The 25,718-nt window shown below is 48.0% G+C and overlaps 4 protein-coding genes across 5 annotated transcripts; 2 read left to right on the forward strand and 2 right to left on the reverse strand.

Annotated features, from left to right (window-relative positions):
* Positions 1–3,680: 3,680 nt before the first annotated feature.
* On the forward strand, positions 3,681–4,590 carry LOC100281085 (chaperone protein dnaJ 11). The gene has a single exon (NM_001154004.2). It carries the CDS (start codon positions 3,774–3,776, stop codon positions 4,164–4,166), a length of 393 nt encoding a protein of 130 aa, NP_001147476.2. The 5' UTR covers positions 3,681–3,773; the 3' UTR covers positions 4,167–4,590.
* Positions 4,591–4,722: 132 nt separating this feature from the next.
* Positions 4,723–7,417, forward strand: LOC103626457 (thaumatin-like protein 1b). The gene is made up of 3 exons (XM_008646866.3): positions 4,723–5,535; positions 5,767–6,502; positions 7,069–7,417. Exons 1-3 carry the CDS (start codon positions 5,466–5,468, stop codon positions 7,235–7,237), a joined length of 975 nt encoding a protein of 324 aa, XP_008645088.1. The 5' UTR covers positions 4,723–5,465; the 3' UTR covers positions 7,238–7,417.
* A 126-nt stretch (positions 7,418–7,543) lies between these two features.
* LOC100279926 (uncharacterized) lies at positions 7,544–12,534 on the reverse strand. The gene is made up of 15 exons (NM_001352975.1): positions 12,403–12,534; positions 11,660–11,780; positions 11,430–11,583; positions 11,269–11,349; positions 11,063–11,174; positions 10,798–10,924; positions 10,573–10,711; positions 9,984–10,101; positions 9,717–9,901; positions 9,376–9,591; positions 9,124–9,289; positions 8,897–9,035; positions 8,651–8,801; positions 8,132–8,536; positions 7,544–7,997 (listed from the first exon to the last, which is right to left on the reverse strand). Exons 1-15 carry the CDS (start codon positions 12,467–12,469, stop codon positions 7,752–7,754), a joined length of 2,427 nt encoding a protein of 808 aa, NP_001339904.1. The 5' UTR covers positions 12,470–12,534; the 3' UTR covers positions 7,544–7,751.
* A 1,754-nt stretch (positions 12,535–14,288) lies between these two features.
* Positions 14,289–16,299, reverse strand: LOC100274819 (uncharacterized). Of its 2 annotated transcripts, none has more exons than XM_008683353.4 (2): positions 15,893–16,134; positions 14,289–14,871 (listed from the first exon to the last, which is right to left on the reverse strand). In XM_008683353.4, the coding sequence occupies exon 2, from the start codon at positions 14,860–14,862 to the stop codon at positions 14,578–14,580; it is 285 nt and encodes a 94-aa protein (XP_008681575.1). In that variant the 5' UTR covers positions 14,863–14,871; positions 15,893–16,134; the 3' UTR covers positions 14,289–14,577. The 2 variants fall into 2 exon arrangements, with proteins under 2 accessions (XP_008681575.1, NP_001142560.1); NM_001149088.2 differs by lacking the exon at positions 15,893–16,134 and adding an exon at positions 16,169–16,299 and having other exon boundaries at positions 14,294–14,871.
* Between the last annotated feature and the right edge of the window lie 9,419 nt (positions 16,300–25,718).

Raw genomic sequence — 25,718 nt, forward strand, 5'->3', positions numbered from 1 at the left:
CAACTCGCCTTCCACCAGTTCCATCTTGGTGATCATGGTGGTGTCGTTTCCCTCATGAAATATCTTGAGGGTGTCCTAGATTTGCTTGGCGTTGTCCAAGCCACTTACTTTATTGTACTCATCCCTGTAGAGAGATGCTAGCAAAACAGTAGTAGCTTGGGCATTTTTATGAATTTGTTCATTTATAACAACAGGATTATCAGTCCTATCGAAATGCATCGCATTTGAATTATAGGGAATGCGAGAGTAATCAAAAGAATAGTTTTGATTGACTGTTTTCTTCTTTAACGAGGAGTCGTCGTCCCTTGGTGAAGAAGAAGATGCATCACTGTCGTAGCAGATGATCTTCTTGATGTGTCTCTTCTTCTTCCCATCCCTCTTCTTGTGACTCGAGCCGGAGTCGGTAGGCTTGTCGTCTCTTGGCTTGTTGAGGAGGGACTCCTTCTCCTTGTCGTTAATCACTATCCCCTTACCCTTAGGATCCATCTCTTTGGGCGGTTAGTCCCTTAAATGAAGAATACGGCTCCGATACCAATTGAGAGCACCTAGGGGGTGAATAGGTGATCCTGTAAAATCAGACACTAAATAGCCACAAACTTGATTATTAAGATGTTAGTGAAATCAAGTGGCTATGGAACACGCTCGTGCGGACAAAACAATCACAAGAAGCAACACACGAAACATGCGATTTTTATCCCGTGGTTTGGCCAAGTAACACTTGCCTACTTCCACGTTGTGGCGTCCCAATGGACGAGGGTTGCACTCAACCCCTTTCAAGCGATCTAATGATCAACTTGAATACCACAGTGTTTTTATCTTTGAGTACTCTTCCCGTTTACGAGGAATCTCCACAAGTTGAAGCCTCTCGCCCTTACAATATAGATCACAAAGAAAGCACAAGAGTAAGGTTGGGAGAGCAACACACACAAGACTTAAATCCGCAGCACAACCACGCACACAAGCCAAGACTTGAGCTTAAAACATAGCACAGTGAGTTCGCAACTCAACGGAGCTCAAATAACTAACACAGCGAATTAAATGCGTGGAGACGGAGTCTGGGAGTCTTAGAATGTTTCTTGAGAGCTTTGTGTTATGCTCCATGCGCCTAGGGGTCCCTTTTATAGCCCCAAGGCAGCTAGGAGCCGTTGGAGACCAATTTGGAAGGCCATACTTGCCTTCAGTCGAGTGGTGCACCGGACAACCACTGTTCATGTCCGGTGCGCGATCTCCTTCCATATCGGGCGCAGCTGACCGTTGCTCCTCATGGCCGGTTGGCGCACCGGACACTGTCCGATGCACACCGGACAATCCGGTGCACCCAGCCGACCGTTGGAGCGGGCCACGTGTCGCGCGTTGATCGCGCGGACGACCGTTGCCGCTGGCGCCGTTGGCTCACCGAACAGTCCGGTTGGCTCACCGGACAGTCCAATGAATTTTAGTTATGTCGCCTTTTTCTTTTCCCGAGAGCGACGAGTTCGCGCGGATGCCTCACCGGACAGTCCGGTGCACCACCGGACAGTCCGATGAATTATAGTCATACGACTCCGTCGTTTTTCGAGAGCAGTCGGTTCACCCTCGGCTAGCCTGGGGCACCGGACACTGTCCGGTGCACCACCAGACAGTCCGGTGTGTCAGGTCCGAGCAGGTGTTGGCTGTACACAGCCAACTCTTTTCCAATTCGTTTATTCTATTCTCGGCACTGTTTCTAGCACTTAGATAAACATGTTAGTACTCAAACACAATGTACTGAGTCTAGAAACATACCTTGTACCTTAATTTGCACTTTTCACACATTTAGCACATGAGGACTCAATTAATATGTGTTGAGCATCTAATCACCAAAATACTTATAGAAATTGCCCAAGGGCACATTTCCCTTTCACACGCGCCATCGGTCGTCAGCTTCGACGACACCTGCAACCTCAACGATGCTGAGGCCGAACTCAATCGGAGCTTGCCAAGAGCTTGCAGCCGGTCAAAGCTTGCCGCGCCCGAAGCAGGTGGCGACGTCGGACAACCGCTTCCAACCAAGATCCATGGTGATGTCCACTGGCGGTGACCATGGCTGGGAGCGGCGTGCGTCCAAGACTCGAGTTGCAGGTGGCTGTTGTTTGCTCTCTCACGTGCATGCGTGAAGGTGATGGCTGCTGCGGTCACCATAGAATGCACACAACATGCTTGAGGAAATGCTCAAGCCAGCGCGCATAAAACTATTGCCGTTGTTTAATCATAAAATGACTAAATTCTATTAATTTCTAATTCGTGTCGTGCGTTATTTTTCATAATATTTATACGTTCAAATATTTGTAGTATTCAAAAATATTAATTTCATTATTTTTAATGTCGTATATTAGAACCAATTTAAAATATATGCTAGCTTATGTATTCTGTTAACACTGTAGCTTTAAAGAATCGAATTTAGAGAACGTTGCTGGAGGGCTGAGAAAATGTAGAGGACATAATCTTTTAGAGTATCCTGTAAAGGACAGAGAATATTCTTTTAGTGGATAGAATTTAGGGGAACGTTGCTGGACACATCCTTAGAGCATCTCCAAGAGCTCCTCAGAAAACGACTCGTCAAAATCAGTTTCAAGGAACATATAAATAATTAGTTGGGGTCAGGGACGGATCCAGAATTTTTCTATGACCCGGACCAAATCTACTAAATTTCCTTCTCTTCATTTTATCTTAACTATTTTATATCGTATAAAGAGAGACTTATATAGAGTTACATGGATAAGCCTCGGGCCACAGACCGAGTGGCCTAGGGTGTAGATCTGTCCCTGGTTGGGTAGATTTTAATCATTTCTCCAACAGATCCTTTAAGCGGCAAATTGTTTCTGGTGAGCCCAAAAACCCTCTCATTTGTAATTATAAATGAGTGAGTTTTAAGGGCTATGAAAAAGTTAGTAGCGCTTTAGAGAAACTGTTAGAAACACGTTTTTATGTTTTTTTCTAAAAAATAAACTAGATTTAGATGAGACTTATGGGAAGATCTTAGATATGCTTTAATATGCACACATAGGACGTGGTCCCACACACATCTTTTCATCTAGAAAAATATATATCCACGAACAATACTATTCACACAAAAAATATCTTTATATCTGTCTAGGTAGCACACTAGCACTACTATTGATTTTCCGGCGACGTCCAAATCCAGCGCTGCTCCCTCCACCACACACCTGTTCCGGCGCCGCGGAAACGAGGGACCCGGGCCGCGCGTGGTGCACCGCACAGGAAGTGACGGCCAGCCGTCTGCGGTCGCCGTCGCCGTCGCCGCTGTGCGAGTCCGAGCGAGCGAGTGGGCGGCACATTAATTTGGCCCACCGCTTGCATTTCCTGTGGATAACATGATGGATTATTGCCAGTAACATGATCAGGAATAAGACTTCTCCTGTTCCTGGAGGGGCCGAGGAGGGAGTTGGCAAGCCGCAACCGCAATGATGGCAGCTGCCGGGTCCAATGGCGAAAGCAACAGGTGCCGAAGCAGGCAGTCATCAGGCACACTGGTGGAGATGAGTCAGCAGAGTGAGAGAATCTCCGTCTCCATCTCCATCCTCCCGCGGATAAGATCAGTTCAGAGGTGGACGCGTAAGCACCACCACAGCCCACAGGCCCCTCGTCGCCACCGCCCTATAAATCCCACGGCGCACATCGGAGTCCGGCACCGTAGCCCCCGAAGACACACTCCAAGAAACCAAGAACACCGGCCACACGCACGCGCACGCACGGCAGGCGAGGCCGAGGACGAACAGACGATAAAGGAAGCAATGGCTCCGTCGCTCGCGTCGACGGCGGGGCTCCCGAGCTGCGGGGCGCGGCGCGGCGGCCGGTGCGTGGCCCGCCGCGCGTCCGCGGTTGCGACTCCGGCGACGGCGACGGCGAGGACGCACTACGAGGTGCTCGGGGTCGGGGCCGGCGCGAGCCGGTGCGAGATCAAGGCGGCGTACCGGCGCCTGGCGAGGGAGGTGCACCCGGACTGCGGCGGCCGCGGCGACGAGGGGTTCATCCGCCTGCACGCCGCGTACGCCACGCTCGCGGACCCCGACGAGCGCGCGCGCTACGACCGCGCCGCGGCGGTCCGGAGCCGGATCAGGGCGGCGCCGTCGGGGTCCGGGGCGGGGTTCCGGCCGCGAAGGTGGGAGACGGACCAGTGCTGGTAGCACCGTAGCAGCAGCCACGTAGACGTAGCTGCGCCGGCGGTGGAGTGGAGTCGCCGGAGCGCGCTCGGTGGTCTGGTCCGTTCCCAGGGCCAGTTGCGACCATGGGGCCCATATTGAAGACAGCCCACATGAAAAACGGACCGCGATCCTGGCAGCCCACATGAGTTGGGATCGTGGACTTTATGGGCTGCAGGCTTCGTAGGCCTTTCGCGCCAGACCTGGCGCTGGATATTGTTGTAGGCCATCTTGTCTTGGGATCATAGAGCTGCACGAAGAGACATTTTTAACATCTCTTTTGCACTGCTGCTACTCCTTCCACTCTAAATTGTAAAATATTTTTATCTTTTTATTAACATATTATGTTTACTAGTATATGTTTATATATCGTGTATATAATTAAAACATTGTATCTAGCGTCTTATAATTTACAATGAAGAGTATAAATATATGTGATTATATTGATATTTATACATATATCTATGTTGTTGTTTCGACGAATTCATAAAATAACTCGCTTGTTAGGACTTGTTTAGCAATAATGTTTCTCAAAATCATAGTTTTACAATATTATACTTTACAATTGTTATGATAATACCGTAGTATTGGCAGTTCCAAAAAATACCATGGTTTTAAGAAATATTGTTTGAATATAACATTGTAAACTATGGTTAAACAAAAGCTAGTCATGCTTTAAAACTTTAGGTTGGACTAGAGTTTTTAATACTCCAAAAATACGATGGTATCTATAATACCATGGTTTTGAAAACATAGCTTTCAGGATTGCAACAAAACACTACGATATTGCTAAAAACTATGGTATTGTCTAGAAACTGTAAAAATACTTCACTTCTAAACAGTGCATATGTGTGTGGAGGGTGTCTTGGACATATAAGACACGTTTCCAGTGACCAAACAAGCAGTGATGAGTGAACGTGCTGACGATGACAAGTTGACAAGGATCTTTGAGAAGCTAAGCAAACTCAATTTCAACGAAACATGGCTAGGGTAATTAATACTTATGATATAGAAGAAATATGAGTAAATTAATTTTGTGATGTTTTTTTAAGACTTATTTTCCTGTAAATTTTTAGGTAAGGTTGGCATGGATGGCATGGCCGGTCTAAAACCGAAATGCGTGGACCTGCATTGGATTTGTATAATACTAACATGCTGCTCCCTGCTGATGGGGATCAGATGCTCTGCTCTAGTTAATATCTCAGTTACCTCATCCATGCATGCCATGACTCGTCAACGAGCTAAAATTCTGTACCTGTCTTCTTCTTCATCCCCTCGTCCTCCATGGGAGCACCTCTCCTTCTCCTCCCTCTTCTCTGCTGCTGCTGCTTCGCATTACTCCTCCAAGTCCAAGGTAACCACTGAACTTGTCAGAGTCAAGCCATCCAGCATGCTTAAAAAAAAACACTTCCATTTGAACTTGTTCCTTGCGTTACATTACATGGAGTTGTTTTCTTCCCGGAACCAATGGCCAAAATTTTCTCTTGCGCTTATGTTCACGCGTCTGAGCTCCTGTTGCTTGACGAAGCTCGGAGTATACAAACCGCGATGTGTTACTGATAACCGAGAGCATTGCGATCACCAGGAGCAGACGCCGCGACATTGACTATCACCAACAGCTGCGGCTACACGGTGTGGCCGGGCCTCCTCTCCAACGCCGGCGCGCCGGCGCCGTCGACCACGGGCTTCGCGCTGGCCCCGGGGCGGTCGGCCGCGGTGACCGTAGCGGCGGCGTGGTCGGGCCGCGTCTGGGCGCGCACGCTCTGCGCCACGTCGCCTGCCGCCTCGGGCGCCACCTTCGCGTGCGCCACCGCCGACTGCGGCTCGGGCGCCGTCGAGTGCGCCGGCCGCGGGGCCACGCCGCCGGCCACGCTGGCCGAGCTCACGCTAGCCGGCGCCGGCGACGACGACGACGACTTCTACGACGTCAGCCTCGTGGACGGCTTCAACGTGCCGATGCTCGTCGCGCCGCGGGCGGGCGCCGCCAACGGGAGCGGGTGCCGCCCCGCGGCGTGCGCCGCCGACCTCAACGCGGCGTGCCCCGCGGAGCTGCGCGTCGCCGCGGGGGCGGGGGCGGGGGCCGGGGCGCCGGGCGTGGTGGCGTGCAGGAGCGCGTGCGAGGCGTTCGCGGCGGCCCAGTACTGCTGCAGCGGCGCGTACGGGTCCCCGGCGACGTGCGCGCCCACGCCATACTCCCGCTTCTTCAAGGCCGCGTGCCCGTCCGCCTACAGCTACGCGTACGACGACGCCACGTCCACCTTCACCTGCGCCGCCGCAGGCCGCGGCGGCTACGACGTCGTCTTCTGCCCCAGGGCGTCCAGGTAACACGCCCGCCCGCCTGCTTCCTCGTCTCCCTTTCGTGCTCTCGTCACTGTGGTTCCGTTTACCACGGACGGAAGGTAAAACCACTTGCAAAATTTTGAAACGACGTTCCAAAACGAAGCCGAAGTCAAACGACCGGTTCAGATCCGCAGCTTAGCTTGGGCTGCTTGGCTTTACGTACTCGTTTGCGACGCAAGTTGTGGCTAGTTTACAGCTCAATCATTTTGCTTGCGACAACCCGTTTCAATCAAATAACCAAAATATGTTTTTTTTAATAAAGAGGAGGCGTCGTCTTGACGTGATAGAGCCGGGGCCCGGGGCCGTCGTGCGTGTACATGCCATGCCACCAGCCCACCACGCAGCCACGACCCTTTTAATTTTTTTTCTTTTTATAAGTGATCAAACTTGTGTTTTTTTTTGGGTATGTTTGATCATGTCATTGTCAATTTTACCGCCAATATACCATCCACATCGAACCCACAAATCATAAACACATATGGTTCCACTAAACATTGATCCCTTAACTATCCTCATTGTCGCGGCGCTTGCGGCCTGGCCGATGCAGCCTAAAATCAGGAGGGAATCCCGAGGCGGCGGGCCTTCCTCCCTCGGCCTCGACGATGGAGTGCTCTGGGGGCGCAGCAGGCAGCTTGACGGCGAGGAGGGACGCGGTGGCGGCGCTCCTGCAGACGCTCGCCGTCTTCTCGGCGATGTCGTGGCGACGGTGGTGGTGACCATCGCCTGTTGGCAGGTGGTGTTTACCTTGCCAACTGGCAGGCTTGGCTTAGAGATTTCCATTATGTTTTCCGTTTTTTTTACTGTGGCAAGAGTTGTTGAACAGGTAGCTACTATTTCGATCAAAGAGTCACACGTGTTTTTTTTAACTTGCTATAAACATGGTTTGTATTTTTGTATCTTCATATAAATCCGACCGAAGCTACAAAAGCTGAGCAGCTGAACTTAAGAATACAAGTTAAATTAGAAGGGAGGGAGCGCCACCCTATGGATGTCGGTGAGCTCACTAATCAGACAGAAACAGTTCACTAATCGGAGCCGGTAATTAGACCGAGTCACTGAACTGAGGTTTGTACAAGTACAAAGACAGGCAACAAAAAAAAAAAGATCCCGTATCACGTTCCTAAACACAAAGCTGGCAGTGAGTGGGCTCCCCGATATCTCAACTAAACGGGAGCTACAGCTAGACTTCAAAACAGATCCCGAAGACGAGACGAGACCACAGCACGCCGACTACAGCTCGTCCTTGTCGAAGGACGGCTCCGACCCCTCCTTGGCCGCCGGCTCCTTCTCTTCCACCTCCGGCTGCTCCTCGGCCTCGTCCTCCTCCTCCACGGCCGCGTCGGGGCTCAGGTCCAGGCTCTTGTGCACCGACTTGTAGATGCTGGACGCGAACTCCTTGGGGTCGGGGAGGTTGAACCCGCTCTCCATAAGGGCCGTCTGGTACACCAGCCTCGCCGTCTGCTTCAGCTCCTCGCTCTGTTGTTGTTGTTTTACGAACCAACGAACAAACGAATCAGCATCGTGTTTCATTTCATCCTCCCACGCATGCATGCTAGCTCCCATGGTTTAACGAGCAAGTGCAGCTAGAGCTAGCTAAGGTAATTAGGTACCTCGTTGTCCTGGGCGACCTTGTCGCGGAGCTCCTTGATGATGGGGTGCCTGGGGTTGATCTCCAGCACCCTCTTGCCGCGCATGTACGCCTGCTTGCTCGAGTCCGACAGCGTCTGCGCCTGCATGATCTTCTCCATGTTGGCGCTCCACCCGTACTTGGAGGTGACGACGACGCAGGGGGTGTCGTGCAGCCGGCTGCTGACCTTCACCGAGTCCACGCTCTCGCTCTCCAGGGCCTTCTTCCACCACTCCGTCAGCTCCTTGAACGACTCCTTGAGGTCCTTGAGCCTCGAGTCCTTGCCCAGCTTCAGGCCCTCCTTGGACACGTTCTGGAACTTCCTGTCCTCGTAGTCCATCAGGTACTGCATCAGGTACTCGTCCATAGGGTCGGTGAAGAAGATGACCTGCAAAAACAAAACAAAACAAAACAAAACAAGCGCAGCGTTGGTACTTCTCAAGCTGTATTCCAGACCCCACACTGTAATGAAAGTGGATAAACCAGCAGCATACATATATACCTCGTAGTTCTTCTTGGTTAGCCTCTCCAGGAACGGAGACTTCTCCAGCTGATCTTTGCTGCTTCCCGTGAGGTAGAAGATGTCTTTCTGCCCTGGCTTCATCCTTGAAATGTACTCGTCAAGGGAGGCAAGTTTGCCATCCGACTTGGTACTGAGGCAAGCAAATATCAGATCAGCTTTTTTTTTCCCAGCCCGGTACATACAATTAAAGCTACAGCGTTTGGAAAATAGTAGGAAAGGACAAACCTTTCAAATCTAAGAAGCTTCGCAAGGCGGTTCCTGTTAGTTGCGTCTTCAATGATACCCAGCTTGATTGATTTGCCAAACTCATTCCAGAACTTGGCGTACTGGCCCTTCTTCTCCTCCATCTCATTTTTCTCTTCATCTGATTACAGTTGTTCCTACTTTTAGCATTGTAATGACAAATATAGAGCATGTGACTTGCATTCACAGCAGGGGGGGAAAGACATTACCTGTCTTATCCTTGTTGCTGTACTCATCAGGGTCTTCTTCAGCAAGTTTCCTAATCATGTCAAGAGCTTTGCGGATCAGCTTCTTCTTGATAGTCTTCAGACTGCTATGTTGTTGGAGCATTTCTCGTGACACATTCAGCGGCAGTGTGTCTGAGTCAACAATACCCTAGAGAGAATATCACTGTAAGATTTAGTATAACATATGCCTTTCAAATTAATTGTATATTTGCTCTTGAAGTAGCAATATAGTACCCTCAAAAAGCTGAGATACTTCGGAAGAAGGTCATCAAATTCATCAGAGATGAACACTCTTCTAACATACAACTTGAGGTTTGACTTGTTGCTGTTGTAGTAACTCTCATAGAGATCATGCGGAGCCTTCGGTGGAATGAAGAGCAAAGCTTTGAACTCAACATCTCCTTCAGCAGTGAAGTGGCTCCAACCCATAGGCTTGTCATCACCGAAGTCCTGAAAAATAATTATTATGAAGTTATACAAATGTTTCATCAACAAGACCAACAAACAAAAGCTTTCTTTGACCAAAAAAAATAAAAAAATCATTCGGTACTACTAATTCATCACTACAGTATTACCTTGGCTAGTGAGTGGTAAAACTTCGAGTATTCCTCATCAGTAACCTCCTTCGGGCTGCGAAGCCATACAGCCTTCATATCATTCAGAAGTTCCCATTCAGAAGTAGTCTCCTTTATCGTCTTCGTCTTAGGCTTTTTCTCTTTCTCTTCATCTTCTTCTGTCTCTTCTTCTGTAGTTTCTGGGGCTGTTAAGAAACACATGATGCATTAGCATCCACACACACACAACTACCATATCTGGAAAAAAAAACTTCACTAGAGACCTACACGAATCCTCTTCTTCACTTGTCTCATCCTCATCAGCTGGCACTTCAACATCAACCTCCTTGGTTGACCACAAATAGATAGGGAAGTTGATGAACTCAGAGTACTTCTTAACCAAATCCTACATAAAAGTGAGTTCGAATTAAACACTTGTAACAACAACAGATGCACAAATAAGGTCTATATAAGAGATGTGTTTCAGTATAATATGTCCAGCCCAAATAGTGGACAGGAAAAATAAGTACTCAAATATGTTTCACTAACCCTCACACAGTACCACGAAAATTATCTCCTGGTTAATGAATGCACCGAGTGAAAATGTAAAATTATTGACAGGGACAGTTGCTAAGCAATCTGCCATTACTCTAAAAATAAAACATATTGACGACATGACTTCTGAAAAGACCTTGTTAAAATTCCTAGTTAGCACTGTTGGCGTCATGTCCAAGTCTAATAGAAGATGCTGGTTTCAGACAACACGATTGGACTTAAGATGAAATACAGATAACAGCTAAAACAACCTCGGTGACCATTGTATATTTGCAGCAGAAACCAACTAACCCAAATAAAAGACAAATGAGTATGGCAATACCTTAAGCTTATCCTCTTCCAAGTACTCCTTGGCCTCATCTCGCAGATGTAATCTTATCTCGGTTCCACGGCCAAGGGGTTCATTCCATGTATCCTCGGAGATAGCAAACGATCCATCAGCTTTTGATTCCCAAACATATCTAAAAGAGTACAGCACCAAAATACCGTGAGGCAAGCACATAAGTAAAACGAGAAATGAACAAAAAAAGCAGCAGCGGTAACTTACTGTTTATCATCATTGTGCTTGCTGACCACTTCGACATAGTCAGCAACCAAGTACACCGAGTAGAAGCCAACACCAAACTGTCCAATAAGATTGAGGTCACCTCCAGACTGCATCTTTTCGACAAAAGCTGCAAAAAAATTGCAAACAATTCAAATTATTTGAAAGCATAAGATGAAAGAACAGTAATATTAAACAAATATTCAGATTATCATATTAAACAAATATTGGATTGCACAAATCAGCCTGACAGATGAAAAAACAATACCTGAAGTGCCAGACTTAGCAATGGTTCCAAGGTTATTAATAAGATCCTCCTTGGTCATACCAATACCCCTATCCCGAATGGAGAGGATTTTCTTCTCTTTGTCCAACTTAATCTGCATAAGCATATATCAGATGCCATCAAGCCCAAGTCTAAAGCAAGATATGATGCCAGACAAAAGAAAAATGGTCTCTCGACATTGAAATTACCTGAATCTCAAGCTTTGCAGTGTCACCTTCACCCAGAACTTCCTTATCAGTAAGGGAAAGGAACCTGATCTTATCCAATGCCTACAGACATGCAGAACACCACAGTTAATTTCGACCATCCACAATGCAGAATAAACACAGGGGTCAGAAGCAATACATACATCAGAGGCATTGGATATGAGCTCCCTCAGGAAGATATCCTTGTTGCTGTAGAGTGAGTTGATGATGATGTCCATGAGTCTGGACACCTCAGCCTGGAACTCAAACTTCTCGGCGGAGCTCCTAAGAGTCTTCCTAGAGATAGACTCAGCTTCCCTGCACGCAGCAAAATCATACTGTTCACAAAAGTGTCGATAGCATCACAAAGCAGTGATGAGAAGGCCGTGCGCACCTCTGGGCAACCTCAGAGTCGGTGGACAGGCCATGAGGGACAGCACCAAGCTTCTCCTCTACCTTGGGTGGGTTAGCTAAGTCATCGCTGCTCTCTTCCGCATTCACCTGTAGCTTCTTAGCTGCAGTAGAGGCAGGGTCAGAACAAGATTGAAATTTCACAAGGATCAGAAGATTGAACTTCCACTTATATGTATGCTTTTGGTATGCAGGCACAGCACAATAGATAGAAACCAGAGCTGATAGGGACTTGAATTTACTAAGAAAAGTTTGATATACTAGAGCACTGGGTCAGTCAAATGAGCAGTGCATTTACCGCAGATAAGATCCAGGTAGGTGAAAGGTAAAAGAGGGGTGAAGTTACATTGGAATTGGATCGAAGAGAAGGAGCCACTCACTTCCCCATCTAGCGGCAATTCTAAACGCGAGATCTACCAACACAAATTTTCTAGCAGAGACAGTGGCACCACACCATCCTCTGCTCCAACGAGCCTAGCAGCTACGACCGAGCATTTTCAGACAGAAAATTACCGCACGATCCATGCCACAGGGTGGTTATATGCAGATGAACTAGGCGGAAACACTACGCAAAACATGAGCCGACGGGCAAAGCTAATTAGTGACCGAGCGAGACGGAATCTGCCCCCGATCGCGTCGAGAACAGCGGGATCGAGAAACCACACACAACAAAATACATCAACCGAACACACAAGAACTGGAGATCTCCGGCGGGCGGGGACATGCCTGGGTCGGGGAGGGTGGTGAGGAGGAAGAGAAGGAGGAGCGCGGAGGAGAGCGCCCACTTGCGCATCGTCGTCTCGTCTCGCTTCACTCTGCGGCGTACAGCCACGGCCCACACCAGTGACGAGTTCGTCCCGCTACCCGCTCTGCGCCGGAGAGGAAACGCCTTAAAATGGGCCGGGGCCAGGAGACCCGTGCGCCCGGTCCACGCGGGTGCGATCCGGCCACGTGGACGAGCGGACGGCGCCGATTGGATACTGTCCACGTGGCGATTTTTCAGTGGGCGACCCAGTGAACTTGACGTGGTGCCCGAGCGGGGGGGAGGCGCAGGGAGGACCTCTGCCGTCCGATGGGAAGATCTGCGTGCTCCAAGGGCTGGGATCTCGTGGGCGCCTTCCTTGGTGGACACGTGGAGTGATGTGATTGGACGGAGGCTGAGTTACCCACGTCGATGCGCTAGAAAGTTCGAACCGGGCGTGAAAAAGTTATTGTTGCGAGAACGGTACAACCCTCCGTAGTATTAATTTAGCTATCACATAAACAATTTAATGGCATCGCAAGAAAATTAATGGACAAAAAGGACATTGTTTACTCATGAGAAATTAGGTCTACACATACAATAAAGACACAAGATATCACTATTTTGAAGTTGTGATGAGCATTCAGTTTTCATTTGTGGAATCCACACGCACCTCACTGGCCACGTCGTCACATCCACATTTGTTGCGACATCAAAACAACAACAAAATTAGCTTTGACCTTATAGTTTCTATATAATTGATTTCTTGATGAAGTGATAGCTATGGAAATCATTTAGTAGTTACTGGGTTGTAACAGTTAGGATGGCCTACAGAGACAGTATGGCCCACATGTCAGTTAACGGGTGTTGAGTAAAAATGGCAATGGGGACCCGTTCCCCGCTTCCATACGGAGAATTCTTTCATTAGAGGATAATGATGAGAAATTTTTTCTTCATGGGATGTAAACGGAAAAAAAATTCCTTGACGGATAAACGGGGACGGAGATGGGGAGCATTACTCGTTCCTACGGGGACCTGTTAAACTTACATGTGACGATGTTCATATTTAATAATTAATTATAAAAATAAATAATTACCTTATCAAGATATCACTAATGGTACAAATGTGTTTATTTTGGTATATACATAATAATTATCCGTCACTGATCTCTTGCATTAATGACATATGAAGTATGTCCTAATCTCTACTATTTATTAAGGTTGCAAGGATAGTCTGCCGTTCTATGATCTCAATCGTTCATCGTACCATTCTATAACCTCAGCCGTCCGATCTCGCACAACAATCCCGCTCCCGATCCTGCCCACCAGCCCAGACTGGATTTTCAGGGGGTGGGGAGATGCTACGTACTTTAGGGTCACCAAACTGAGCAAAGATGCATGGAACAATTTGTTTTAGAGTTCACTGACCAAACATGCATGTAAATTGTAATAACATGTTCATTAGTACAACACAGGGGTGGCATATCGCCCAGCGAACCCGACTAAACACATACCAAAACACCCCAAAACTCGACCAGCAAAACAAGAACCCGCCGCGCATGGCATCGAGCTACCGGTCTACCACTGCCCCAAGGCTTGTCAGGTCTCCGTCAGAGACGAGCAGCTCCGGAGCTGCATTGAACTTGCTCATCGCCTGAGATTGTCCTGGGAACTTGATCACCTCACCATCACCATTCAGCCTGAGAGCCACAGAACAGTAGTTTCCTGCCGGCTGAGTTACTGGATAATAACCACCGAGAGGAAACCATACTCCTTCGGGGACAGAATTAACCAGCTAGCTCTGTGTTACAGCTGCTATTACTAATTGTTGATGGATCAACTCATTTCATTCTATAAACCAAACAAAAAATTGACTGAGAAGATGATAGGCTAACCCATTCCTCAAACCAAGCTGTTAGTGAATTGTGTTTCTGCTACAGATATACGGAGCGTGCAGCACACCGACAGACAAGAACACCCTTGCAAGTGTATGGGAAGAAAAATATGAACACATGACAGAGAAGCAGAACTAATGATAGTGGTACGAACAGCAAGTGAGTGCTAACACCTGCATATTGCTATTGTGACTGACAACAGTCTGGCGTTACACAAGCAACGCATGGCAAAAAAAAAAAAGTCAAGTGCATGACTAGAGACGGTCACTTCTGCTTCTTAGGTTTCTTCGGCGGGTTGTCGACAAGCGGCGCTTCGCCCTCACTGTCAGACTCGCCCTCGGCGGCCTCGTCGGGGACCTCGTTCGGAGCATTGTGCCTGGCGATGTGTTCCTTGAGGACCGCCATGCTCTTCTCCTTCACCGCGGCCAGCTGCTCCGACAGGGTACCGAACTCGGAGTTGATAGCGAACGATTCGGATCCCAGAACCAGGCTTGCTTTTACTCTCGGACCAGGACTCGACAACGCAGCAGCACCTGGCTGGCCATCCATCGCTGCGTTCTGCGGGCAGGAAAGGAAGGCAAGAGCAGTGTTAGCTGGAGGTTAAAGGCGAAGGAAATGAACCATCATCTGCAACAGGAGTGATATATCAAGGACAAGAAGGAACAAAGCGTAAAACACACTGAAGTCAAGGTGTCTTATGTTAACAGTGAATCTAAACAAGGAGGCACAATGAAGTCACTGAGGCCTCGTTTTGCATCAAGGGGCTAATAGCCCAGGGAAGGGAAACCCCAACGTGGATTTAATTGGATTTTCCAATCCACTTTGTTTCGCAGGGCAGCTTTTCACCTCTTCCCCGTTGCTGTTTGGAAGCAGGTGTCCAGGCACTGTTTTTTCCCTACTGCTGCACGAGTACTGATCCAACAACTGAATGGTGACATTCACAGATTACTTTGAAGAGCTAACAGTCAACGCCTGGCAGTCACCAACTGAATGGTGACATTCACAGATTATTGAATTGGAATATATCACACATGCATGATGATCCAGTAGCTAGATTTCTGAAAGTAAACCGTTCGATAAAAGAGGAACGAAATGAAGATGTAACAATGTGTGGTGGCAACAAAAAAAAATTGAAAGAAAAAACAGTACACTGCCCCATATAATTAACTGTTGCAATTCCCATTCGCCACCCGGTATAATGCACTTCATATAATTAGTATACCATAACCACACCACGGCAACCTACTGCTAACTTAGCTGAACAACCGCCATGGACAACAAAGCATGCATAATTCAGAAACAAGATATCGCATTCGACATGGTGTGTATAAATAAATATGAGTAATTCACTAATCGTACTGCAAAACCGCTACTGATTCTTCGAAAATGTGTGGTACTAATTCTACTCTCACGCTTATCGTGGGTCTTTAGAATTATTTAATTAATTGCTAGAATAATTATAGGCCAAGTCCAATTAATCTAACATATGTGAGGTGCATGTGCTAGCAGAATATACAGTTACATGCTTGAACATGGACGCCTAACCATGCAGATCTAGGACTACTGGGCGAGCGCTAACCGTGCAGCCTACTCAGGAATGCGCAACAGTTGTAGGCTTGCGGAGCGCGCCAGCGACCAGTGACAGGAGGGACAGGGACGCCTCAGACTTGGGAGCTCCCTTTAGAACTTGGGGACTTGGCACACATATACCAATCACACAGCTCCTAAACTGAACTTGGCGGCTGGCAAGGTCAAGACGGCGCACGAACTTGAGGACTCAACCAAGAAATCACAAGACAACGAACAAGAAACCCTATGTTGTAGGAGATGGGGGGGGGGGGGGGGGGGGACTTACTCCCAAGTGTGGTGGAGCGAAGAAGACAGTGATGGGCGGAAGACGACAGGGACGGCGGCCCCCGAGTGGAAGACAGCGGCGGAGTCGTCGAAGAGAGAGAGAGAAAGAGAGAGGGGGATGGAGTCGTGCCTGGGAAGCGACGCCCGGACTCGAGGAAGCTTTACCCGTGGAAAAGGCCGGGGTCGGGTGGACTTTCCAACGTTGTTGGGCTTCCAAACGGCACGTCGTCTAGGCCCGGGGCTTATTTCCATGTGGGGGAGTGTCCCAGGGAAAAGGCCGGGGGTTCATCCCGTGGTTTGAGCTTTCCAAACGAGCCCTGATGCGGAGTTGTAGCCCTTACAAGCTTCAGCAAATTGCTACGCGTAATTGTACCTGAAACTTGACAAGTTAATGTGGAGGGCTGTCACTCTCTCTCTCTCTCTCTTTTACAGCCTTAGGCCTAATATATTTGCCTTTTGTAATATCTAATATCATATAGTTCATAGTTTAACTGTTTATAATATATAAGGTATGTGTCCGTACGTTGCCACGAGAGTTAAAAATAGTATAAAATATAGATATAGAACGACAAACATCACTATGATATGTAAAATTATATTTGAGTCGGCGTATACTCGTGCGTTGCAACGACACAAATTATTCAATAAAATGTTATAGCACAAGGATTACATAAAAACAAACAACACATATTATCATTAAGCTTAATCTCTATAATAATTTATCCAGGACGGCAGATAGTGTTATGCTACTGTCTTTTCGTGAGGCAGCTAGAGAAAGTGAATGCTTGAGTCGTACAACACACAACATGAGCCTCTTTTCATATAGTTAGAACTTTTTACACGGGATAGTTGTTCGATCGAACATGTTTCAAATATTTATAATGAACATCCGAAAGTCTTAAGTACAAACATTTATAATGTCATGTTACTACAAAATACGACTATCACACAAAAACAAAAAGTAAGTCTAAGAAGTATCATCCGAACCAACATTCTAAGCATTTTGAATGGCGTGCGCACCTGCTGGCTAGTGCTACCGATTTGTAGACGAACGGTGACCTCGACCTTTATCTCCGGTTCGATGATGCGGATCTCGAACTTCCGTCTTAGTGTGCGCAGCGATGGAGAGCTCTCGATGTGGCGACCATGAAGTAGGCAGTGGACCCATCGGTGGTGCCGCTGCATCGGGAGTCAAGGGGGAGGACAGAGGGGTCGACGGTGGGGTGGTGCAGAGGCCACACGTGGCGAGGCAGAGGCGGTGAAGGGGAGTTGTGCTCGTCGTCATCGCGACTAAGAGAATGGCTTAGGGAGGCGAGGGGGTGGAGTACTCGGAAGTGAATGGCGTGGTCAATCCGGTGTTGAAGGGGGCAAGGGAGAGGGATCCGGTGTTGAAAGGGGCAACAGAGAGGGATCTAGTGGGGCGAGGCGGAGGCGGAGGCGGTGAAGGGGAGTTGTGCTCGTCGTCGTCGTGGCCAAGAGAATGGCTTGGGGAGGTGAGGGAGGTGGAGGACATGGGGGGTGAATGGCGCGATTGATCCGGTGTTGAAGGGGACAAGGGAGAGGGATCCAGTACTGAAGGGGGCAAGGGAGAGGTCTCTGATTGGCGCCATGGATCTGCCACCGCGGATCCGCTGGGGAAGGTGGGAAGGGCGACGTCTCCGGTGTTGAAGGGGGCAAGGGCGATGTCCCCGATGGGCGCCATGGATCCGCAGGCGCGATTGTGAGATTGGCGAGGGGGAGGGCGAGGGCGGTGCTATGGATCGCGCTGGTGACGGCTGCGGGGATGGGGCGGGCGCGGCTCGCCCGCGAGAGATTGGCGGGGGGAGGGCGAGGGCCGAGGCGTGGTGAAGCAAGTGGTGGACGCCCATGGTACCAACATATGGTGTAGTAGAAATTTGCCTTTTGTAGAATATATATATAGCAAATACAACACATAACAAAGCATATTTTCATAGATTGACATAATTAAGTGTAAGTTTGAAACTGTTTAGCGTATGTAAAAATTAAAGTACCAATTATTGTTCAGCAAATATATCAAAGTTCCGTTCCAACGTCTGAAATATGTCGACGAAATGATTTAAACAGACTATCCAATGATCAGTGTTGGTGGTTCTACTTGAGCACATGCGGTGGGTAATATATTGAATGGGAAATTGGAAGACAACTGAACTAACATTTTAACTTACAAATTGAATCTCACAGTCCCAGTAGCCCTTCGTTCTATGGGTCAGTGGCCCTGTAGTGACAGCTCGTGCGACGTGCCACGGTGGCTACAACCATCGTCGCCGCCGCCGCCTACTGCTAGGGTTTGTCGAAAAAACGAGAGGGGAAACATAGGAGCGCTGCGGCCTGCGGGCAATGTCGACTCCGATGCTCCGATGTGAAGGTGATGCCTGTGGGAAGTTAAGTTGGGCCATGCAGTCATTGAGCCTTATTGGGCTGTCCGTTAGAGACAGAAATGAGCAGAAGAACATATTTATATGTTTTGGGATGACAATCCATAGAGATAAAATATTATAGAAGTTGTAGTTGAATTAAAGATGTAGTAAGCCACAACGAACAAGCTTTTAGTCTCTATATGTTATTCTATTTTAGTCATAAATTACTAAATATAGTAACTAAATTAGAGATTTAGTTCAGTATTTAACAATTTATAGACTAAGATGTAATAAAATAGAGGAGCTAAAAATTAGTCCTGGAAAACCAAATAAGCTTTTAGATTTCTTATCTCATAAAGAGGCTAGGATCTCAAGAAAATTTAAGTTTACAAACTATGCCTTAAAAAGGAAAATCCCTGACTACATCCTGTGTTTGATTGTGGGACAGCTAGGACGGGATTGTCCCCTGACGTCCTCTCTCGTCCCTCCAATTTTGAGGAACAACATAGAACAACACTAGATAGTACTGTCTCAACCTTTGACCTAGAACCAAACAACCTAATTTGAGGGATCGTCCCATCCCATCCCGTCCTGTCATTGCAACCAAAGACACCCTAAAACTATGGTAATGGTAGCTCCATGCAAGTGAACCTCTCTACGGTAGACACGCCCGGATGGGATGGGACGGAGGCGCAGGTAAGGTGGCCGGCCACCAGTGGATAAGCTGCATGCATGAGCATGGAACGGGTGGTGGCGTGGGCAGGAGCAGGACGACGACAGGACTGGCTTTCCGCCCCAGCCAGCCGCCATGCGCCCATGCATGGTTCTCGTCGTCTCGGCCTCTCGGGCCTCCGCTCCGCTCCGCTCCGCTCCGCTCTGCTTTGGAACATGTTCGCGCCACTGCGCTGCACAAAACAAAGCGCACTCACGCCGTGGTGAATCCTTTCCGGGGCTTTTTGATCGAGTAGTGGAACGCGCGTGTCGTCGGCACGGCACAAACGCATCAGATGCAGTGCAGAGGGGCCTGGCCTAACATTCCAAAGCGCGAGTGTTTGCCAGCACATCATGCATGACTAGCTAGCTACGTACCCGGGGTGAATGAGTTCTCTCTTTCTCTCCATCTTAAAAAAAAATCAAATCGTCTTTCCATAAGTCAAACAGTTATAGATGTAGCTAAGTCTATGAAAACACAGCAGGAACATCATGGTAGCAAATAAGTATAATTAGATGACGAATTGTACAACGATTTTGATAATACTTAATACTTCGAACTGAGTACTCCTTCTGTTCTAAAATTTATATAATTTGTTTTAGACTAATCACATATGAATGTAGTTTTCATACATGTCTATATTCATTATTATTTGAATGAATATGGACGGAAAAAATGGACTATAAAGAACTATATTTTTTTGGAACGGAGGGAGTATTAAACATTCGATGTGATAGAACTAAAACCTAGTCCATTGGGTCCAAACGGGCTATTCGTCCAAACACAGGTGTATCCAATGTGTAACGTCGCCATTAAGACACCTGCCCACAATCCGAGCAGCCTCCCTCCACGTGATTGGATGCCTGCTGCTCGCAAAATAGACTGTGTGCATGTGTTGGCTGCCCATCAACGGCTAGTTGGTTGCCTGCTTGTGGATGGACGTGCCTGGATGTACGGGTTACACTGTAGGCCAAACCAAGCACCTTCAATTGCGCGCGTGGAGACACATGAAAGTCACGTTTGTGGCAAGTCAGGCTCACATGAGTCAGGCGTCGGCTGCCCAGACAACCAATCATGCTGAGTATGGTTACATTGGTTCAAGTCTGGCTCATACTGCATGATTACAAGGTGACAATGTACATGGTTGTGCTTGAACATGGACAATTAGCCTGATGACAAGCATAGCCCTCATGTAGCATATATATTTAAGCCCACCACTCCCTTGGAGTATAAAAGGGAGAGATAGGGTAGTATTTAAAGGGTTTTATGTGTGCCTCTTCGAACTTCTACCACCCAACGCCAGCCAAAAGGTGATCAAATCGATACAACCCATGGTAGAAGTATCATGATGATAGTCTAGCTAGCTTACCACAAGTCCACAACACACTTCATGTCTAGGAGGTCCTACTGCTCACTTGCGTTGGAGCTTATAATTCCTTTAACATCTATGTGCACCAACCAATCACCAGAAAAAAGAGGACGTAAGTCGTTACGTATTCTGCGTCCAATGGTGGCCTTGAGGGTGGGACGAAGGGGCTGCTGCCCCAAACCCTCCAGGACCCGATCCTAATTATGCATTCAATAGATCTACAGGGAGGTGTCGAATAGTTGACGACCACAAAGTATCCACAACATGATCGTAAATGCTAGAAGAAACTCTTAGGATAATATTGTAATATGTATCTTTTTTATTTATTTGGTGCTTAATATGGATATTTCTAGATGTATCTAGAGTGTATATATGTATTGGTAACAATTTTATATAAATATAAAAATAACTCAAAGGGTCTCTATTTTAGGTTTTGTCTATAGTCCTCTGAAACCTCGTCAATGTCTGCGTCGTGAACCTCTATAAAAATACATTGTTTTTTAGACTTTGATGTCACGTATTTATAGATATACATGAAGTTGTTCGCCTCAGATCAAAGTCAGCTGATGCTCCTTACCCCCTTTAGTATTTTTTTTTATCTTGCACTCTTGGTAATTCTGACGTATGGGCAATGATAAGTAGTATACTATTTTTTTAATTAAAGGGGAGACGTAGTGGAGGGCAGGATGAAGTGGGAGAGGAATGTTCTTCGTCTTCCCTTTCACGTTAGAAAAATTCATCTTACTAACATAATATGCATCGATATATAGTAACATGCTGCCGTCGTTGAGCGGTTGGTGGTCGCACCAGAGACGGATCCAGCGGTGGGACGGGCGGGGCTCGAGCCCTCCTACCACTTCAAATTCTATGGAACCCCACTACAACCTCTTCTAATATAAAATGTATATAATATAATGTAGAATAAGCTTTTATACTGCAACAATTTAGTTCAGTCTCTCCTAAATTTTTTTTCTGACTGCATCCTCACGCACCGCACGGCACACGGATGTCTGTACCACATCTGAGTGTTTTGGTGGGGCCAAAGCTGCTGTTTACGAACCATGACTGAGTAATTGCTTTATTTATTCACTGGTCAGGTCGGTCAACCTGTCCTGGATGGATGGAGATGAGATGAGATGAGAGCGGGGAGCCGGCTTGGCGCTTTGCGTTTTGGCATCACGCGACGACCAAAGCAGTGTTCAGCCGTTCAGGACTCAGGAGGAGGTGTGGGGGCCCGGCCCGGCCTAGCCCACACACTCCCTTGTCCCGGCCGTACTGTAGCATGGATCGAGGTGGCGTACACTGGCTTGGACTGTGTGCGGCTGCGCCTTGCTTCCTGCTGCAGGTGCAGGAGTGGATCGCAGGCAAGGCATCACGCTCCTGATCCTTCAGGCAGGCAGGGGCACGGCTACCAAGTAGCAAGACAAGCATAGGAAGGAGAGAGGTCGAGCTACAGCAGGCAGCACGCAGAGCCATCCCCTGCAGCGTCAAACTCTACGCAGACGCCCATTGATGTGATGGAGGGCTGTAATAGCAGAACCAGAATGGCAGCAACCCAGCAGAACAGACACAGCATCCCCTTGATCGATCTTGCACGGCTAGGGGTGAACAGAGTGGAGAGCTTTTAGACACCCGATAGAATAACTAGCGTAAGTGTTCATGTTAGGGCGTGTTCGGCTGGCTACAAGCCGACACTGTTGCAGCTGTTTGGATTGCTGCAGCTGCAATCCATAGAGAGAAAAATACTGTAGAAGCCGCAGCCGCAGCCGGATTGCAGCCGCAGCAAGCCGCAGCGAACAAGCTGTTAGTTAGACACAGCTAGTACAACACTTATTCTAGGTTAACCAACAGTAAGAGGAGTGAGCAATATACGCTCAAAGTCTTTGGTGTTTGTACACGGCATTGTATCTCTCGATTGCTTACGCGCGTCGTTGCAGTAGCGAAGCTAGAGTAAATTAGAGAAGGGTGCAAATATCTTAAGAATAGATAGTAATAACTTGTAGGTAGTGCATATACAGTGAAAATTTAGTCTAAATCACTAGTTTTACACAAATTATGTGGGTGCACGTGCATCCACGACCTTCTACCTAGCTTCGCCCCTGCGTCACTGTGATTATATCGGGTGACGGCGAGAGTCTTGTGCCATCACGCCAACTATGTTTGTGGTATGATTGTCACCTTGTACTGGAGGGAACAAAGTCCGCAGTGTTTGGAGACGACGGAGAGCGTCCGAGATAGGCAGAAAGCAGATCACCACTTGAGCATATATAAAACTCGCGATGGAGCACCACTTGTACGTGTAGAAGGCCCACAACTATTTATAGAGTTACTCGACCAGTTGATTGGTCCTCGCATGACTTTCTCTTTTTTGCGCGGGGCACCAACGAGAATTAGTAAGAATCTTGCACGGGTTCTTGATACCTCGGTAAAAATATCATTATGTCGACTATAGTTTGTTTCTCTACCATATTAAAGTTTTCTGCATTTATATTGCTTCATTTGGTTATGAGTTTTACCTTTCCTAGCATAGTTATAGACTAGATGGTAGGAGTGAAAGCTAGTTTTGTTTTGCCGTAGAGATATCAACACTTAGACAAAACCTTAGTTGCACTATCTTCCTTCATTATCCATTTATGTTTTTGTCGGAGAGAAAACTCCAGCCGGGTGGCAGAGCGCACCCGCCTAAACCTAAGAACAGGGGCAACCTAGGGTTTGTCCGATGAGAGGATGAACACAAGAACACACAAGAGTTTAGAGTGGTTCGGACCGTCGTAGTGTAATACCCTACCACACTTGTTAGTTGTATTGCTCAGAGCTTGAGAAAGCATGTGATTGGTTGGAGATGCCTCTAAGGGGATTCGAATGAGTTGGTGCCCCGAGTCCCCGGATGGGCTCGAGTCCGATCCTTCTAGGAAAGTGAGTGTGACAAGTGTGTTCCTGGGCCTCCCCTCTAACTCGCGCCATCGTCTTATCTTGTCAGCGTGCGATCGAAGGCAGCGGTGTAGGCTAACCCCTCGTCTTGCACAGGGGAGTAGGCGAACAATGTTGTCATGTCTCTTTCGCCCATCTCTTCACCTAGTGTTACAGTGGAAACAACAAGGTTCATGATGAAAATTACCCATGTGTTGAGCAGTGAGTCAACGGTCTTTGCCTTGGTAACTTGCGGATTAATGAGAGCACCTAGAGGGGGGTGAATAGGTGATCCTGTAAAAAATCAAATACTTGTAGCCACAAAACTTGGTTAGGAGTTAGTGCAATAGGACCAAGTGGCTAAGGACCGAGCTTTTGTGAAACACAATAATCACATAGAAGAACAACACAAAAGACACGGTGATTTATCCTGTGGTTCGGCCAAGTATAACACTTGCCTACTCCACGTTGTGGCGTCCCAATGGACGAGGGTTGCACTCAACCCCTTTCAAGTGATCCAATGATCAGCTTGAATACCACGATATTTTCCTTTCTAATACTTTCTCCCGTTTGCGAGGAATCTCCACAACTTGGAGCCTCTCGCCCTTACAATTGATGATCACAAAGAAGCACAGAAGTAAGGGAGGGGATAGCAACACACACAAGACTCAAAGCAAGAGCACAATCACGCATAGGGATGGCAATTTTACCCGCGGGTTCGGATATCCACGGATATCCAACCCGTCGGATTCGGGTTCGGGTACGAAATTTAACCCGCGGGTCTCACCCATACCCGACCCGTGATAAAATCGGGTCGGGTACGAGTTTTAACTTTTACCCGTGGGTCTTGGCGGATATCCGAAATTATTTCTGTTTTCACTTTTCAGCCCACCAGAAACCGGCGGACCGGCCCATTCTCCATCCTTATTCACCAGAAACCCTAGTCTCCCACACGCAGTCACGGTCTCTCTCAGACTCTCACAGTCTCACTGTCTCTCTCTCAGCCAGCCACCAGAAACCGAGCGCCGACCTCCAAGGCTCGCAGGGGGAGCACGAGCATCGGAGGCGTGGTGCCGCTGGACGCTGGTGCGTGGAGCAGGCTATAGGCATCACCGCGTAGGAAGTCGCTGCCACTCGTGCGCTCCGCTTAGGATCGCTCAGCCACTAGCAAGCAGTCGCACGCTGCCATGGGAGGCAGGCACAAGCCGCACAAGTATTCTCTTATGTTTTCTATATTTTGACGTTATCTGGTTGTAATCATATTTAAGTTTGACTAGGAAAGATGAGCTCAGAGAGCAGCACAGACGGATTGAGTAAGGGTGTGGACCAAGACCTTTGCTTCATTTATTTTGCAGAACAGTACTCATTTATTGTTTTGTAACAGTACTCATATATTGTTTGGTTCAAGTGTAAACACTATGTACTCATATATTGTTTTGTCAACCTTCTGTAACAATACTCATATATTGTTTTGTGATTATACCCGCGGGTATCCGATACCCGCCCGATACCCGATGGGTATGGGCACGGGTACAAAATCCTACCCGCGGGTATAGTCGCGGGCGGGTATGAGTAATACCCGCGGGTATTGTCGCGGGCGGATATTTACCATACCCGATCCGAACCCGACCCATTGCCATCCCTAATCACGCACACAAAAGCCACAACTTGAGCTCACAACACAACTCGAGGAGTTCTCTACTCAAATGGTGCTCAAGTCACTATCTCAAAGAATCAAATGCGCGAGAATGGAGTCTTGGTGCTTAGGAATGATCAAGGAATGCTTGAATATCTCCTCCATGCGCTTAGGGGCCTCTTTTATAGCCCCAAGGCAGCTAGGAGCCGTTGGAGGCAATCTGGGAAGGCAATTCTTGCCTTCTGTCGGGTGGCGCACTGTCGGGGACCATAATTAGGGGTACCCCCAAGAATCCTAAACTCAGCTGGTAAACACCATCAGCACAAAGCTGCAAAGGCCTGATGGGCGCAATACAGGTCAAAGCTCCGTCCGCTCAAGGAACACGATCTCGCCTCGCCCCAGCCCAGCCTCGGGCAGGAACAGTAGACCCAGGCAGATTCACGCCTCGCCCGAAGGTCTCCTCAAGCAACGGGCGCACCTTCGACTCGCCCGAGGCCCAGCTCGGGCAGGCTTCATGGAGAAGCAACCTTGGCCAGATCGCCTCGC

This window comes from Zea mays, chromosome 5, assembly GCF_902167145.1.
Source record: "Zea mays cultivar B73 chromosome 5, Zm-B73-REFERENCE-NAM-5.0, whole genome shotgun sequence".
Classification (NCBI taxonomy): Eukaryota; Viridiplantae; Streptophyta; class Magnoliopsida; order Poales; family Poaceae; genus Zea; species Zea mays.

What these genes read in the sequence shown, in the direction of transcription:
- LOC103626457 (XM_008646866.3), top strand. Translation starts at nt 5,466, where the DNA reads ATGGGAGCACCTCTCCTTCTCCTCCCTCTTCTCTGCTGCTGCTGCTTC. An exon ending in ATTACTCCTCCAAGTCCAAG is followed by an intron (nt 5,536 to 5,766) that starts GTAACCACTGAA and finishes TGCGATCACCAG; the next exon opens with GAGCAGACGCCGCGACATTG. An exon ending in TTCTGCCCCAGGGCGTCCAG is followed by an intron (nt 6,503 to 7,068) that starts GTAACACGCCCG and finishes TGGCCGATGCAG; the next exon opens with CCTAAAATCAGGAGGGAATC.
- LOC100274819 (XM_008683353.4), bottom strand. Translation starts at nt 14,862, where the DNA reads ATGGATGGCCAGCCAGGTGCTGCTGCGTTGTCGAGTCCTGGTCCGAGA.
- LOC100279926 (NM_001352975.1), bottom strand. Translation starts at nt 12,469, where the DNA reads ATGCGCAAGTGGGCGCTCTCCTCCGCGCTCCTCCTTCTCTTCCTCCTC. An exon ending in CTGCAAAGCTTGAGATTCAG is followed by an intron (nt 11,175 to 11,268) that starts GTAATTTCAATG and finishes ATGCTTATGCAG; the next exon opens with ATTAAGTTGGACAAAGAGAA. An exon ending in TAACCAAGAAGAACTACGAG is followed by an intron (nt 8,537 to 8,650) that starts GTATATATGTAT and finishes TTGTTTTTGCAG; the next exon opens with GTCATCTTCTTCACCGACCC.
- LOC100281085 (NM_001154004.2), top strand. Translation starts at nt 3,774, where the DNA reads ATGGCTCCGTCGCTCGCGTCGACGGCGGGGCTCCCGAGCTGCGGGGCG.